Source organism: Drosophila arizonae, chromosome 3, assembly GCF_054131065.1.
Source record: "Drosophila arizonae isolate 15081-1271.41 chromosome 3, UAZ_ARI_1.0, whole genome shotgun sequence".
Lineage (NCBI taxonomy): Eukaryota > Metazoa > Arthropoda > Insecta > Diptera > Drosophilidae > Drosophila > Drosophila arizonae.
In genome coordinates, this window is record NC_142923.1 from 15851838 (window position 1) to 15868693 (window position 16856).

A 16856-nucleotide genomic window follows, 5' to 3' on the forward strand; every position below is an offset into this window, starting at 1 on the left:
TATACTTTAGAATTTTATATATATAATATATACGAAGTATATTGGTAGTCTAGCATACCCTGAATGTGACAAAAAGGGAATACAAGAGACAATGAGTATATTAACGCTGTTCTTCTATGCTCACTCCAGTTGAGAGCCAAAGGTCTAGAGTGAGAGCGCAATTACAGTTATTTAAGTAAAGCTTTACAGAAACCGTAGACTCAAACGAATCAATAAATAAATATGGCGTGGATAATAATTTGAAATTAGTTCAATGTTAGTCTTCGATATGGATGTGTGTGAAAGTTTTAATAAGAATCCTTTGATGGACCCAAACTTGGCGCCGCCCTTTATGAAACAGCGCCGCATGGATTGGCGAAATGAAGTTTATCAGGTGGAAAAACAACTAAATCAAAACAAAAGTAAAAGTTAACTAATATATAATGCAATCAATTAGAATAAACAAATCAACAACAGACAGGAATTTACATTTGGCGATCGATTTATACCAAGGCGTTTCAAGCCAGAAGCCATAAATTACAATCTCAAATATGTGGGTAAGACTAAAGAGCAGGATCTCTTGCAAATGGTAATATATTACCTCTATATATAACACATATCTATTATAAAATTGATGCCTCTTAGAGTCTCACACAGAGATCGAGTTATTGGCGTCAGAGCAACTTTGTTACGACCATGAATAAAGTGCTCAACATCGAAGAGAATCGATTGCTGCAATTCAGCGATGTGCAGTGCAAATACTCCCGGACGGGAAGGCAGAAGACGGACAGCGATTGGTTCTGTAAGCCAAGAGCCCGGCCCGTAGCATTTGCCACAACCACAAACGAAATGCCTGCGCTATGCACGACATTTGGTAATACTAACGATATCAGAGTCTCCAGTCTCCAGTCTAATTTATAATATCATCGTCACCAACATAGATCTCAATATGATGGACTGGTCTGTCAATGATCAGATGGCCGTGTCCTTTGACGAAAATCTAATTATCTGGCGTAATCGAGATGATACGAGCATGATTTTCAATGTCGAACGCACGAGCTCACTGAAATATTCACCAAATGGCAAATACTTAGCCATTGGCTGCAAGGATGGTGAAAATCCAGGTGAATATTACAATAGATGAATGAAGAACAATTATGAGTATAAACTAAAAACGATGTTAATCATATTTCCTAATCGGTCAAAGATGCCTTCCACATAAATATTAATTTACTTCAATACAAACAATACTCTGCTCAATTGTACGTTTATAATTCTTCTGCTAACAACTTTCCACCATTCAGTTTTAGAGATTTGGCTGCTGCAATCACCAAAGGAATTTCTGGTTGCCAATGGCAAGTATTTGCCTCGATCTTTCGAGTCCATCTGCTGCATAGAGTGGAGTGAGGATGGCGAAGAGATTCTCTGTGGCACGATGAGCGGACAAATTGTGGTCATACAATTCTCAACGATGACCATCGAGCATGTCCTGAGGCAGCATACGAAACGAATCTGTTGCATGCGCTTCTCGCCGATGAGACGCTACTTGGCCACAGCCGATATCCAGGGCCAGATATATATATTCCACGGCGTGTCATACAAAGTGATTATGCGTCTGGGCGCCAAGCAGGGCGGCATCGTCTTCGACTGGCATCCATGGCAGGCCGCCGAACTGGCCATTTGTGAGCAGCTGAAGATTCCGAAATTTCCAAAACTTTTTATATATTAAGCAGCAACTTTTCAATTTTACAGCTGAAAAGAAACTTTCATCAATTTACATATTCAATGTGCCGCGTCGGGAAATTGTTTCGTTTTATCAGAGAGGCGACGATAAGATCCTAATCAATTCAATTACATTTAGCAAGATCACGGGCGAATTGCTGGTTAATATCTATAAATGCGGTAAGTTTAGATCAACACAGATCAAGTTGGTAATAACATTCATAAACTTAAGCATATTTGTTCTCCAGATGAAAACGGCTGTCCTTGCTTTGAGATCTTTGTGCTGTCCTCGCTGAATCGTGTTGTGGATATTTTGACCCATTATAATAGAGGCGCGATCTTCATGATGTGGAGTCCGGATGGCACCAAGCTCGCCGCCGCTGGCGTGGATGAATCCTTTTCGATATGGGAGTTCTATCCCAGCGATAAGTTGAATTCCCTAAAACACAAGCAAACGCGTCAGCTACGAAAACGCAGCGCTCTAGAGCTTTATGGATCAATAAGATAAATGTTTAAATCTTTTCAAATTTATAATCTGTCTAATCGGTTTTTATACTGTTTTATTTCAATATTGTAAACATATGTGTATACTCAGAATATAGTTAAGTGTTTCATTTATATTTTATTTCAATTCATTTCATAAATCATCCAATAAAATTCCATTTGATTGATTAACTTAAAGATAAATATTTTTGCTTTAACAATAACATCTGTGAGCCTTAAGAACTACTAGTTGAAAGTCTGGCTCTTGATTGTTGGGGATCTGTAAAAAACTTTCCACACAATTTGAATACCGTTTTAAGTCTATTTTCTATTATACTATTTAAAAATGTATGCAATTAGGTTCGTAAATAGAAAATTGTTATGAAATTCTGAAACAGAAACCCATCATACTCGGTCTCTCTTTAACGCTTCTGGGACTCCTGTTGAAATATATACTCCGCACAGGCTTCGGCTTCCAAACGCTGCTTCTTACTCTGATACGGTTGAATAAAAAATCGGTGAGTGCAATAAACGGCCATCGTCGAGCCGATGGCCACCGCCATCATACCGACAGTCGTTGAGGCAAATTGTTTAATGAAGCTCATCTGCAAATTGAGAAGAAAGAGAAAATAGTAACACATAACTCGTCATATAATACATATATAAATTCAGAAATGCTCCCCCACTTTGTCGAACTTGTTGTTGTTACTGCTGGTGTTGATGCTGTTGGTGTTGGTGTTGCTGTTGTTGGTGTTTCGCTATTTTGTGCTTGATTTTCGTCCTTAAATCTCAATATAAGTGGCTTCCAAATATAAACACCGCCTAGAAAACCAACTGCAGTTACAACCATTAACTGTGGTACTGTTACACCACGAGGACGACGTATTTGCATTGCACAATAAATTAATTTAATTTATAAAATATAGCCACTCTGTTCTTTTCTATTTGCCGGTGACTGTTACATCAACGCAAAAGTGTGCTTAAAACAACAGCTGATATAAAGAAGTAAACAACACTGTTCTTTTAGCGTTGCCACATGCCACTGTGTGTCATAGCAATCAGCTTTCAGTTAAATTATTTGTGCGTAAAGCACTTAAACCAAAAACACACTCAGTTATGTAATTTGACGGACGTATTCTAATAATAGCATTGCTTCATTAATTGTTAAGTATTGGGGTTTTCTCATTTAAAATTATTGACGCGATTGGAAACTATGCGGACTTCCTTTCGAACCGTGCGACTCTTATCTGTCAACGTTTACTCTAGCATTCTTGTTCATATTTACATATCAATCAACAGTTAAAACGAGTGACACAGAGAGAACGATAGAGTGTGAGAGAGAGAGAGAGAGGGAAAGAGCGCGAACTGACGTGAGATAATGACGTGAGTGGAAGTCCCTTTAAAGCAATAGAGCGAAAAATCAGTAGCCGCGCAGCAGCAGCAGTAAAAATAACAGCAACAACAACAGCAATGTTAAACTGTAAGCTGGTTTTTAAAATGGCCTGCGCGCAGCGAGCTTTGAGTCACTCTCGGTTGGAACTGTGCGCCAAACGGTTCTCCATCATTTTGCTGCTGAGCGCCAAGTCGCTCTTTAAGCTCAATTCTATAGCTATCGCCGCTGCGAAAAGGAGTGAAAACACGCGTATACACACACAAAAATCAAAGAAAAAATGTACACAAACTTAATAAAAAGTTCACATAATTATTGGCTGCCATTGCTGATGCTGTTAATAGGCGCCTCAAGGCATCATGTCACTGGCAACTCCATACCCACTGCGACAACGCCGACGGGCGTATTCGAGACGCGCACCGATCAGGTGCCAAGTGGAGTGAGCGCAGCGCTGCCGCTGCCTGCAGCATCCTATGATGACATTGATACATTTGTGCCCTTTCGCAGCGACTCACATGACAATTTCTCATGGCAGCTGCTGAAGGCGGTGCTGCTGAACGATACGGAGCAGCAGAATAATGTCATCATATCGCCGTTCTCCATCAAATTGGTTCTGGCGATGCTCTCGGAGGCATCGGGCACCAATACAAAGACACAACAAGAGCTGATAAGCACCCAGCCAGACATCAGATCGGCGAACAATGTGCGCGAGTTCTATCGCAAGACCCTCAACTCGTTCAAAAAGGAGAATCAACTGTACAACACACTGAATGTGCGAACCAAACTGTTCACGGACAACTTTATCGAGACACAGCAAAAGTACACAGCCACCTTGAAACACTTCTACGACGGCGATATCGAAGCTCTGGACTTTGGCAATGCTCCGGCGGCGGCCTATGCCATCAACGAGTGGGCGAGCAATGTCACAGATGGAAGACTAAACAATCTGGTCACGCCGGAGACTGTTCAGGAATGCGTAATGCTGCTGACGAACGTTATCTACTTTAAGGGTCTGTGGCGTCGTCAGTTCTATCACACATTTGAGGGTGCCTTTTTCCGTACGCAAAATGCCCAGACGCGCGTCCAGTATATGGAGCAAACGGAATATTTCTATTATCACAACTCAGACAAGATGAGGGCACAGATACTGCGGCTGCCGTACAAGGGCAAGAATTCAATGTTTGTGCTGCTGCCGCATGCCACGGACGGTATCAATGAGCTGCTGCAGGCTCTGGAAAACGACGAGGTCAAGAGCGCCCAGTGGGCCATGGAGGAGGTCAAGGTCAAGGTGACGCTGCCGAAATTCCACTTTGACTACAAGCGCAGCTTCAAGGAAACACTCCAACAGCTGGGCGTACGTGAGATTTTCGAGACGACCGCTTCACTGCCAGGTCTCACGCGCGGCGCCGATGTCTCCGGCAAGGTGAAAGTCTCGGATATACTGCAGAAGGCTGGCATCGATGTCAACGAGCAGGGCACAGAAGCCTATGCCGCCACCGTCGTCGAGATTGAAAACAAATTCGGCGGCTCTCAGACCATTGTCGAGTTCAACGTGAATCGCCCGTTTGTGTTCTTCATCGAGGAGGAGGCAACCGGCAACATTCTGTTCGCCGGCAAAGTCCATCAACCCTACTAATAAGCTAAGACAATAGAACGAGACCGACTACTACAAAGCGTCGCACTTGATATGCTTATTTGATTACAGAGTGACATAAATAATAAACAAAAGCTATAGTACTTATACAAATCATAAAAATATGCAGAATTTTTTATAAATTGAAGCGCCCTATTTATTATACGGAGTAGATTAGCTCCATTGTGGAAAAATGTGTTCCATTATTATATGAAAACAAAATCCAATATAAACACAAAATATTTGTATTTAATCTAAATTTTAGTATAATGACTGGGGAAGACTATACTGATTAAGAGGGCAAGGCTAGCATAATCTAGGAAAATTATACAGAATTGCTTAACGACCCGGACTAAGCTTCGCTGTAGAATATAAATAATATATTATTTAATAACAACAAAAATATTCTAAACCTTTTCGATTCTACCTATAATGTTTTACATTACCGGCATCTTCAACTCACAACAACTCTTCAACTTCAACAAGTTTTCAGTCAATAGCTTTGTATAACTAATTAATACACGAATGACTTATAGAAGTCATGGAAATTCCACACCTTACTACGCTTCAAGATGTATGAGCGCAAATGCATACATACACATACATATATATTTACGTGTAAATAAGTAGGCAAAGTTCACAAGCATGTAAACCTACTTATTAATCCCCACATGACTCACGAGTGTGGGATCTCATTAACACCATATAACAATTAGAAAAGTCAATGCACGATTCCTAATTAAGTTTCAGATCAATGTCTATATATGCAAATATCTTAATGGGCTCCTATTCATGGTATATTTCAGGTTATTTGGAAAAGATTTATCATAAGTAAACTACAGTTTCCCCTTAAGAAACTAATCGTATTCGTATTCTCAAGAATTTTAGCCTTTACTAACGTACGTCATAAACAAAAGTCGTTCATCAATTAATTCAGAAAAATCCATTCAACTATTAAATGGCAAATTCTAATTAACTGCTAAGTTGTGAGCAAATTGCTATTAGAAAAGATTTATATGCAAATAGGGGTTTATAATTTTTGTACAATCAAAGAATTGGTCGTTATTAAAGATAAATTGTAGCTAAAGTTTAAGTTTTGTAGGAGTCTTGGAAGGCATATTTCGACTAACAAATATATAATTGACATACTCAATTACAATAAATAATCGTGTATTTTGATCGTGTAATTTTGAAGTAGGCAGCAGATATACTTGTTTCTGCCATTGGGACATATCAAATCGAGCTGAGAGCGAGTATTCGACAGTTAATTCTACTCGATTGCAAATATTTCAAACCTCGACATATTAGAAACTTAAGATCGAAGATGAAACGATTTGTGTCATAAACAAGTTATTGGCTAAACTTGCATATTTCATCTATCGAGAGATGCGAACAAAAATTCCATTGTATTAACAGGTCTTATCATCTCATACCATTTTGCGAAGAGCTATACTGAAATCTGCTCAAATATGTATACCTAACACATGAGTATATTTATTTATATACATAAACATGAGTTGCATAAAAAACTGGTTCTGGGCAAAGCAACGCTTATTTAGCATTACTTACTTTTGTTAAAAAAAAAAAAAAAAAAAAAAAAAAAAAACTTTGAAATCTTTACTCATTCCATTTACATTAATTTATAATATGAAGTTAATTATATTATATATAAATAATTAAACCAACTTTGCATTGTATTTCAAAACAAAGCTTTGTTTATAATCAACATTTCTCATCTTTATGAAACGTGTTTAGATAGGAAGTTGATAAGCAAGAATGTTTGTTGTTGATAATGAGAATACGAATATTTCTATAAGACTGAAATTGGTTTACTAATGAAAAATTCTCCATATGACTTTTTTGATAATGTCAAAAACAACATACACTCTGCCTTTATCTTGGAATATTATCAGAATGAGCTTCATATACTACAGACCCATTTGCCTCTTTATATATTTATTCCATTGAGTCACATTAAATAAAATAAAATGGAAAAGCATTGCAAATATTAATTAACTGCACTTAGTTTACCCTACTTTGCGAGCACTGATTCATGTTTATTATATTCATAATATTATTCACCCAAAAGTAAATATGTATGTATATAAAAAGGTCGCCCACATTATATGTATTTGTGCTTTCACTTAAATATTTTTTGAACAGTTAAATAATTTAATGGCCAAAACGTGTTTAGCACCTTGTCAAAAAACTTGAAATTCATTGAACAAATAAAAACAGCCAAAGCCAAATAGATTCGGGAAATAGGGAACAAAATACCTATTTTACTTCTCCAGAACTGGGATTTACACAGAAACTTTCCAGTACAAAGCATATGTTTAAAATTATATTATTACATATCGTCTCAAGAGATTTAACCGTGAGGAGCCATAAACAAGTTTTTGACCCATTATCGAATATTGAAAACCCAAATTTTTGTTGTAAGAATATTGCTGCCAAGCCTACCCGACAGCGCAATCTATTCAAAAAAAAAAAAAAAAAAAAATATTTCCTAAGTTTATGCTTAATTTTTGCAAGGCGAAGAGACATCCAAACGGACATTACACAAACTCAATATACCCACATTACAAAAAACCTGATAATACCGAATACACAATTGAATATGAATAAGGTGAGTTTGGGATTTTTGTGTTTTCAGGCATTCAAGAAATTTATCCATAAATAGCATACGGCATGTTGAATAACAATATACCCTGTAATTGGAGCTTTACAAAATGCTTTGATCATATAACTAGAAATTGGATATGATAAAGATTAGCGTCATTTTACTATCATATAACAAGCGATTAAAACCTTGGTTGTAAAATGTAAAACCACCTTCAATTTAGCTAGGTAAAGAAAACGTATATAGAGATGTATGTATATGTGTGGAGGGAAACACTGATTTATAGATTAACATCGGACTTACCTCCGCCGCTGCCAGCTGACAGCATTGCCACAGGCTGTTGTGGTTGATTTTGAGGTTTGTTAAAATTGTTATTTAAATTAAGATTGATGTTGTTGCTCTGAGTATTTTGTTGATTAAGAATTTGTTGCTGTGCATATTGTTGTTGCTGCTGCTGTTGTTGCTGATAAGAAAGAAATTGTCCAACCGGCTGGGCCATTTCCCCAATTTGAAAATTTGCGCCTTCGGCAAAACGTCGTGGGTTAGTCGACAACTGCTGTTGTTGTTGCTGCTGCTGCTGGGATGGCACTAAGCTCCCGTTAATAGCAGCTGGTAGGCTTTTACCAGCAATGAGCGCATTCAGCAGTGCATTTGATGTTGAGTCCTGGCGTCCAACTCTCGCCCCAAGCATGGCCGGCAATTGGGAGCGTGATTGTTGTTGCTGCAACTGCTGTTGTTTGCCCGATGCCGCCACATTCATGTTGAGCAACTTTGAGGTTTGCTCCTCCATTTTACGCTTCATGACTGCATTGCGCATAATGGTGTTGGCATGCGCCTGCAGATCCTCTTGCGACAGTTGCTGTGGCTGCACCTGTGATTGCTGCAGCTGTAACTGTTGCTGCTGCTGCTGCTGTCGCGCTGCGAGTGTCTGCTGTACTATAGCCAAATTGTGTAGATTCTGCAATTGACTGGCAATCACTGTACTCGAGAGCATCTCCAGCTGCTGCTGATGCTGCTGTTGCTGCTGCTGTGTATTAGTAAATTGAAGTACAGCAGTTATGGCTTCGCGATCCATGGTGGTTAAACGAGGATTGGCCAACTGCACCAGCAGGCCATGCTTGGAAATTTCACCTACAACAAACGAAAACATATTAATACTCTTATGAAAAAATATAGATTAAAATCGAACTCACCTTTGGTTAGACGCAGTAGCAAAAGCTGCGTATCTGCGCGTCCCAGTATGGCCTTAAGCTGCAGGCTAGCCAGGAAGGCAGTCTGCTGCTGCTGCTGTTGGATGAGCACGTGTTGCTTCTGCTGTTGCTGCTGATATTGCTGCTGCTGCAAGATGAAATTCGAAATGGCATCAGCTCCCATTTGGCTCTGTTGTGATGGCATCTGAGGCACTATTTGCGGCTTGGCACCATGCAGAGCTCCAATTAACTTTTGGAAATTATCTGCCGGCTTGATATTATTGTTAATATTGATGTTATTGTTGTTGTCGTTGCCAGCATGGGCAGCGGCAGCAACGACTGCTGCAGCGGCTGCTGCCGCTGTTGCTGCTGGAATATCGGTCATATTGCCAAGCGAATTGCGACGCCATTTGGCCTCCAGCTGATCAACAGATGGCATTTGATTGACAAAGCCCAAGCTCTTCGGCTGATCCAAATTCTGATTGCAAATGTTGTGATTGTTATTGCTGCTAATGTTGCTACTGCTGCTCTGGCTCATGGCCTGCCTGAAGAAATCATTCAATGATGATGATGAGCCATTCTTATCCTGACGATCGCGTGCAAAGAAGGACATAAATTTCGAATTGCTATTGTTGTTATTGTTGTTCGACGCCTGCTGCTGGTGTTGCTGTTGATGCTGCTGCTTATGCTGATGATTATGTTGCTGCTGATGGTTGCCGTCGGTGCGTGCATAACTATTGTTATCAAAGCTCTTATGACTGTGCTTGAGCCTATCAAACGGAACCGAACGATTGTTGTAACGTTTCTCTTCCTTCGGTTGCGACTGATGATGTTGATGCTGATATTTATGATGTTCAGCCGAGTGTATTTTGTTCATGTTCTCCAATGAACTGCTATTATTATTACTGTCACTCTTGGAAATTGACTTGCCGCCGACGTTGCTGTGGGTGCTGCTGCTGCTGCTACTATTGCGACCAATTGTATCAGGATGCTGCCATTTATACTTACTGGGCTCGACCTATAAAACAACAGAGTTCATTAATGCATAATCCCAAATAACTCTTTCCCACTTACTTTGTGCTTCTGCATTATGGAGTCTCCATTCGAGTCGATTGCCCCTTCTTTTAACATTTTCTCCTCGTCCTCATCGAAGCCACACAACTCAATGGTATCCAGCCTAGAGGTGGGTCCACAGCTGAACCACTCCGGTTCCTCATTTTGATTCCTGTAGCGACGATAGTGACGCTCTTCGGCATCGCGTGACTTCGACTTGGAAACGAACAAGAAGCCTGTCCTGACTGGCTTGACAGAAGTCTCATTAGCTCGACTCAGATCCTCGATAGACTCATTCGATTTCAGGCTCTCGTTCTCTGAACGACTATTATTGGACATGCCCATTATGGGCGTATTTGGACGGCCATTCGGTAGCTGTGTACCATTCAACTGCGTACTGCTAATCTCACCATTATCGAAGAACTTAAGAACAGTCATGTTGCTTGAGTTGCTGTTATTCTGATATTTCATATCACCCATGTGAGATTTACCCATGGAATTTGGCTGATGATTGTTATTATATGAATGAATGGACTTGTAGTCATTGTTATTATTGTTATTGTTGTTGTTAAAAGACCATCTTGTATGAGATAGGCGTCCGCTACCAATGCGTCTCTGATTAACAATTGCCGGATCCTGTCGAAAGAGTTTTACAATATAATAATATTAATGTCATAGGGAAAATATTTATATATTCTTCAAGAGAAGCCAAAGAAAATATTGAATATTAACATATAATTAACATTCTTGCTAAGCAAATATTTGAAAATAGTGTGTAAACTTAACTTTAGCCAAGCAAACACCATATGTGTATATAAAAGCTATTAAATAGACAAAGGCTTATAATTATGTACACACTTATGTACATATGTAAATAAACATTTGTAATCTCTTCGCTAATCTTATCATTATACTACAATCTGTTAAAAGAAAAATAACTTTTATGAATCTGAATAAGTATTTTATAATGTAATATTTACGTTATGTAATCTCTATATACTATAATATATTGCTATAATAACGGGTAAAGGTAAGTTTCTATACTAGCGATACTTTACTGTACCAACAATCTGTGACAGCGAATTCCCGCGACAATATTAAATTGTGTACTGCAACTGTGTAACTGTTTAGTAGCATTCACCGTTAATCGCCGAGGATGCACATCGCTAGCAGCTGGCGCTAGCCGTGAAGCTCTCACATACCCAACATACACACACATACACATTTACATATATTTACAGTCCCAGCTGTGTGAGAGACAGAGATTGCAAGCGTGAGCTGATAAACCGCCAAGTAAACTTGCGAATGTGCGTGCTAAGCGAACTGAGCGAAAAAACAAAAGGGAGAGTAGGTAAAATGAAAATTGTGCTTGGCGAAACACATTCATGCATGTGTGCGTGCATAATCACATATGTACATACATATGCATAAAGCGCTAGTCGGAGATGAACAAAAACAAAAACTAAAACGGTGCCAGCGCCAGTTGGCATTGTGCTGTCCCGTGGACTCCATTCGTCGAGCGGGCGACAGATTACGGTAAACCACAGCCATTACAAATAGGCAATAACAGCGGTAACCCCTACGCAGTAGGTGAATGCAGTGATAGCAGCAGTGACAAAATGCAGTTTGTGGCTACCGGTAAGTGAGACGCGGAGCGCTGCTGATCTGCTGCTGATAACATTTCTAGAGTGCACCCAACATACAAGTTTTGACATAAGAAATTATATACTTAAATTTATATTTATGTAGAACACCAGCACCGACGCCTCAATCCATTGAATGGACAGTGGGTGCTTGTGTGTCCGCATCGCATGCAGAGACCCTGGTCTGGGCAGGAGGAAAAGCCGCAACTTAACGAACAACCCGAATTTGATCCCACTAATCCGCTCTGCCCGGGCGTGAAGCGACCCAATGGCATTATAACGGAACGATATGATAGCACCTATGTCTTTGACAATGACTTCCCCGCACTCTTGGAGCAGGTGCCGTCGCCACCCGCTAGCGACGATCCCCTATTTCAAGCAGCGCCAGCGCGTGGCAATTGTCGCGTCATGTGCTTCCATCCCAAATCGAATTTAACCTTGCCAACCATGAGTGTGATGGAAATCCGTGCTGTTATTGATGAGTGAGTAAAGTATAATCCCTATTACGCTTCGCTCAACACTCTTACATACATTTTAGATGGATTAGGCAATTCAATGAACTGAGTGGAAAGTATGCCTGGGTGCAGATATTCGAGAACAAAGGCGCCACCATGGGTTGCTCGAATCCGCATCCCCATTGCCAGATCTGGTCCTGCTCTTTCCTGCCCACAGAGCCGCAGCAGAAGCAGGAACGATTACGCGCCTACTATGCCACCCACGATCGGCCTATGCTGGGCGACTATATGGAGCGGGAACTGCAGCGCAAGGAACGCATTGTCATTGAGAATCCCGATTGGCTGGTCGTGGTCCCCTATTGGGCTATCTGGCCTTTCGAAACGATGCTGATATCGCGCAACAACAATAAACGGATCAACGATCTAACCGACAATCAGCGCCACAATTTGGCAGTGACCATCAAGCAGCTGACCACCAAATATGATAATCTCTTCAAGTGCTCCTTCCCCTACTCGATGGGCTGGCATGGTGCGCCCACTGGGCCAGAGCATGCGCACGCCTCGAGCGCCCACTGGACACTCCATGCCATCTACTATCCACCCCTTCTCCGCTCAGCCACAGTGCGCAAATTTATGGTCGGATTCGAGCTGCTGGCGATGGCACAGCGAGACTTAACACCGGAGCAGGCGGCACAGCGACTGAGGGATTCGGACGGCACAAAGCACTATCTGAGCAAATGATTTCAATATTTCCAGCTGAGCTAATTAAAATGCACATTTGCAAATGTGCAAGAAAAAAATTAAAATTAAAGTTAAACCTAAAATTAAAACACCACAAATTTGTATTGAACAAACTAACTAATTCCTATTGAACTAACTAACTAATCAGTAAATAGTAAAACTTTGAGCCGGCTTTAGATTACACCTTCAACGTATTTACATAACACTTCAGTTGACTTGTATGAATGCCTAAATATGTGTGTATACAGTTTATATGATGTACATATGTATATAGATGCTATATGTATATAGTATTTAAATACTTTATGATGTTAGTCATAATTTATATAGAATTTATGTCGATCTACTCCGGCTATTGAACATCGGAATCTTCTCTTGAAAAGTATATCAAATTTTATATTTAAAAATTGCTAAACGAACTAAATATGATTTGTTTGAGACTAGAGACTGCTTATAATTTAGACTTCCTACTTAAGACTATTGGGACCTATATAATAGAAGGAATTCTTTATATCGAATATAGTTTACCAATAATCATAGGTACAATGTATAATATATAATTATACATTATCTATATATAAATACTTGGCATAACGTCGAGTCTTATCAAAATGCAATCAGATTAAAGAGCAGAAGATTAGCTATTTTTACTATATATATATGCAGGAAAATATACTCCTTCAAGATGAATACATGTACATATTGTACAGCAATATATGTACATATAAAATGAGAGCAGAGCTTACCTGAAATTCTTGATTTGGTTGCGGTGGCTGGCTCTGTATGATAGACTCATCGGTGATCAACTGCTGCTTGTTCCTGTTCTTATAGAAGGCAGGCATGCACTCATTGGGATTGTGGAGATTGACACGTGGCCTAAAGCTGTTGGTGCCGCGCACAATGGATGCTCCGTCTGCATTGCGCCACAGATTCATGCGACGTAGTCGCACCTCAAGTTCGATGTCATCGCAGGTGGCAATGCGTGGCATGCTAAAGGTCAGTGATTCCTTGGAACGATGTATCAGCGCATTGATCATAGCATTACGAATCTCCAACAGATTCTGACGGCTATAATGATGCATAGGTCCATCCAATTTGCTGGCAGGCAATACGCCAGCCGATTGGGTGTTACGTAGCTTCGACGGACGCTGATTGTTCAGGCCATTGGCGGTCGAGGAACTGCGTAGCTTTTGGCTATTAGCCTGTTGTTGTTCGGTCATTTGAGGCAGCTGCTTCTTGGCAATGGCCTTGCCTTGGTTTGTAGGTGGACTCAAATGCAAGTCGCAAGACAACAGACTGGTTGGTTGTGTATAAGGTGTTGAAGCGCGTGCCGACAACACCTGCATTGTCATCAGGCCCTGAGTAGCCTCATCCTCATGGGCTGTTGCTGGCGGCAAAGGTATGGCGTCCTTCGAGATGATGGAGTTCTTAGCTTGCAGTTGTTTGGCCATTAATTTGCCAACTTTCATCTTTCTCTCCAGTTTACGGATGACGGCCGGCTTATTGCACTTCGGATGCACAATCATGGCTGTGATCGGGTTAACCGAACGTTTCACTGCACACGTGGGAGACATTTGGACAGTATCCGATTTAACTTCAGGCAGAACGTGTTTTACGGACTATTCAGCAATACCATTTACAGCAGCAACAAAATTTGCAAAAAAAAAAAAAAAAAAAAAAAAAAAAAAGGGATAAATATGAAGTTTAGAACAAAATTAGCAATACTAGCGAAATTTCCTACAAGAATATGTTAGCGAAAATTCAGACACGTTAATTTTAATGTCATTTCCAAAACAATAATTTCTAAAGTCAAACGATTGTTGTACTGTATACGGTCAGTTTGCTGATTCTGCAGCTCTTTCAAAAAACATTAACTATATTTTGAATATTTTATACTATTGAGGTTAACAAAATAAAAATGAATGAAATACACTTAATAAATTTAGAAAACTGTTGCAATAATCTGAGCATATAAAACAGGGCTCCTATTGTTTTTCTAGTAAATGTAAGATTTAAAAAAAAAATGAAGTAATTGGAACAGCTGCAGAGTTACAGATATAATAATCAAACCAGAATAAATATACATACAGAGACATACATATGTACATAGGAAAATAAAAGCTATCTTGATCAAACTAAACTTGTGAAGATGCAGAATACCAATAAACGTTTCAAAGTGAAAAAGATGATTTTAAGAACATGGTTTTTTCCTTTTTAAGGAATTAAAAAGGATATACGTATGTGTATCATTATACTCATAACAATGAATACCTAAGAATAGCCTAAAATATTAAGTTTTAATGCTTCAAATATTTTTTATATATGTACATATGTATATGTAAAATCTACGCGTTATGCACCAAGCTTAAGATATGGAAAATTCTAATTGGTCATATTTTTGTCTTGTTTGATACGCAATATTACCAAATCGACAAACTTATCTAGAAAGCACTGTACATAACTGTAAATTTGTCATTTTCGCGTTTTTGTTGTTTTCTATTTAACTCACATCGGAATTCGCTCGTTGCTGCTGCTCCCGCTTGTTGCTCTCCATTTTCGAAATGGCCTCCTCCAGAGCGTCTTTTAACTTGACTGCCGTCAATTTGACATATCGCTGACAAATGGCTTTTGCATTTGTTGGCAGCGGTGGCGGAGGGGGTGGTGCACAAGGATCTTCCCATTTCTCCGAATTCGCCTCATCATCTTCAGTGTCCGGCGATGCTGTTGATGCTGCCGCTGACGTTGATCGTGACGGCGCTTGAACAGGAGTGGGCGGCGGCGGCGGTGGGGCCATGGCGAATTTTGCCTTCTCAACAGGTGTTAACACTTGCTGAATATCAGACTCTTCGTAATCTTCTAGACTAGTAGTTTCGTTATCCATTAAAAGGAAATATTTTCGCATATTTTCGCGTTGCTTCTTCGCCTCATCATCTTTAGTGTCCAGCGACGCTGCCGATGCTGCGCTTGCCGATGACGTTGATCGTGACGGCGCTTGAACAGGAGTGGGCGGCGGCGGCGGTGGGGGCATGGCGAATTTTGCCTTCTCAACAGGTGTTAACACTTGCTGAATATCAGACTCTTCGAAATCTTCTCTACTAGTAGTTTCGTTATCCATTAAAAGGAAATATTTTCGCTTACATTTGCGTTGCTCCTTCGGCGATTGCTTTGATTCTAAAGCGCCAGCGCCATTTTCTTCTTTGATCTCTTCAGCCTCGAGCATTTGCTTTGAACTTGTCGACATTTTCTGTTTGATTGCAATTAATAATTTTCATATCTTTGTTTATTTTTTAGTCCTGACTAATTATCATACTTACAATATTAAAAAAAAAATAGTTTTAATAATAACCAAGCACTTTAAAACCGGAATGCAAAGTGTAAGTTTAAATATTGCAAAATGAAATCACGTTTATGGCGAGTTCGTAGATGCCGTTATTTTGACTTTTCAATCGTGCGCCGGCTAATGGATGCATGTGTGTGTAATGTTTGTGTGGGTGTTTTGAACTGAAGTCGTGAACCAAAGAGAAATCAAGAAGGAAGTTCAGGGACTGCCAGTGTTTTATATCGAGCTATCGATAACAGAAAAATTATAGAAAAACATCCCTTAAAATAGCGGGGAAACTTGAACTTTTGCAAAGTTAATAGAAATAGTAAAATATAATGGAATATGGACTAACAAAGAATATGCAATTTAATTTATATCAATCAATGCATTTAAAAATAAATAAAATACTTTATGATTTTTTTCAAATTATTAAAGTTAACCAGACATTGTCGCATATACTTAAAAATAACTATCACTGTGAGATCTCAGGGAATTGCACATCTCTAGCATAATGCCATCTTTAGTAACTGTGTACCTACTAGCTGCGCTACAAGAAAAAATATTTTTTTCATAAGTATTAATTGCAATAAATCGATTGAGCAGAAATTGACAACTACGGATA

The 16856-nt window shown here is 39.6% G+C and overlaps 5 protein-coding genes across 6 annotated transcripts; 3 read left to right on the forward strand and 2 right to left on the reverse strand.

The window, feature by feature from the left end:
• The first annotated feature begins 185 nt into the window (after positions 1-185).
• Positions 186-2319, forward strand: cort (Cdc20/fizzy protein cortex). Of its 2 annotated transcripts, none has more exons than XM_018003138.2 (7): positions 186-373; positions 437-568; positions 637-853; positions 921-1103; positions 1284-1661; positions 1732-1881; positions 1950-2319. In XM_018003138.2, exons 1-7 carry the CDS (start codon positions 254-256, stop codon positions 2207-2209), a joined length of 1440 nt encoding a protein of 479 aa, XP_017858627.1. In that variant the 5' UTR covers positions 186-253; the 3' UTR covers positions 2210-2319. The 2 variants fall into 2 exon arrangements, with proteins under 2 accessions (XP_017858627.1, XP_017858626.1); XM_018003137.2 differs by having other exon boundaries at positions 189-373; positions 625-853.
• Positions 2304-3012, reverse strand: LOC149269731 (uncharacterized). The gene is made up of 2 exons (XM_089464031.1): positions 2871-3012; positions 2304-2789 (listed from the first exon to the last, which is right to left on the reverse strand). The coding sequence occupies exon 2, from the start codon at positions 2787-2789 to the stop codon at positions 2607-2609; it is 183 nt and encodes a 60-aa protein (XP_089320157.1). The 5' UTR covers positions 2871-3012; the 3' UTR covers positions 2304-2606.
• Positions 2650-16429, reverse strand: cup (eukaryotic translation initiation factor 4E transporter cup). The gene is made up of 7 exons (XM_018003132.2): positions 16227-16429; positions 15422-16156; positions 13659-14531; positions 10095-10709; positions 9024-10038; positions 8134-8961; positions 2650-2789 (listed from the first exon to the last, which is right to left on the reverse strand). The coding sequence occupies exons 2-7, from the start codon at positions 16151-16153 to the stop codon at positions 2776-2778; spliced, it is 4077 nt and encodes a 1358-aa protein (XP_017858621.2). The 5' UTR covers positions 16154-16156; positions 16227-16429; the 3' UTR covers positions 2650-2775.
• Spn27A (Serpin 27A) lies at positions 3315-5466 on the forward strand. Its single transcript, XM_018003142.2, has one exon. It carries the CDS (start codon positions 3855-3857, stop codon positions 5208-5210), a length of 1356 nt encoding a protein of 451 aa, XP_017858631.1. The 5' UTR covers positions 3315-3854; the 3' UTR covers positions 5211-5466.
• On the forward strand, positions 11549-13029 carry Galt (Galactose-1-phosphate uridylyltransferase). The gene is made up of 3 exons (XM_018003146.2): positions 11549-11711; positions 11823-12198; positions 12255-13029. Exons 1-3 carry the CDS (start codon positions 11693-11695, stop codon positions 12910-12912), a joined length of 1053 nt encoding a protein of 350 aa, XP_017858635.1. The 5' UTR covers positions 11549-11692; the 3' UTR covers positions 12913-13029.
• Positions 16430-16856: the final 427 nt, after the last annotated feature.

Coding starts and splice junctions, on each gene's coding strand:
- cort (XM_018003137.2), top strand. CDS start 254: ATGTTAGTCTTCGATATGGATGTGTGTGAAAGTTTTAATAAGAATCCT. Junction 1,662..1,731: donor GGCCGCCGAACTGGCCATTT/GTGAGCAGCTGA, acceptor TCAATTTTACAG/CTGAAAAGAAACTTTCATCA. Junction 1,882..1,949: donor GGTTAATATCTATAAATGCG/GTAAGTTTAGAT, acceptor TTTGTTCTCCAG/ATGAAAACGGCTGTCCTTGC.
- LOC149269731 (XM_089464031.1), bottom strand. CDS start 2,789: ATGAGCTTCATTAAACAATTTGCCTCAACGACTGTCGGTATGATGGCG.
- Spn27A (XM_018003142.2), top strand. CDS start 3,855: ATGTACACAAACTTAATAAAAAGTTCACATAATTATTGGCTGCCATTG.
- Galt (XM_018003146.2), top strand. Junction 12,199..12,254: donor ATCCGTGCTGTTATTGATGA/GTGAGTAAAGTA, acceptor CATACATTTTAG/ATGGATTAGGCAATTCAATG.
- cup (XM_018003132.2), bottom strand. CDS start 16,153: ATGTCGACAAGTTCAAAGCAAATGCTCGAGGCTGAAGAGATCAAAGAA. Junction 10,039..10,094: donor CCATAATGCAGAAGCACAAA/GTAAGTGGGAAA, acceptor GTTGTTTTATAG/GTCGAGCCCAGTAAGTATAA. Junction 8,962..9,023: donor GCTACTGCGTCTAACCAAAG/GTGAGTTCGATT, acceptor CGTTTGTTGTAG/GTGAAATTTCCAAGCATGGC.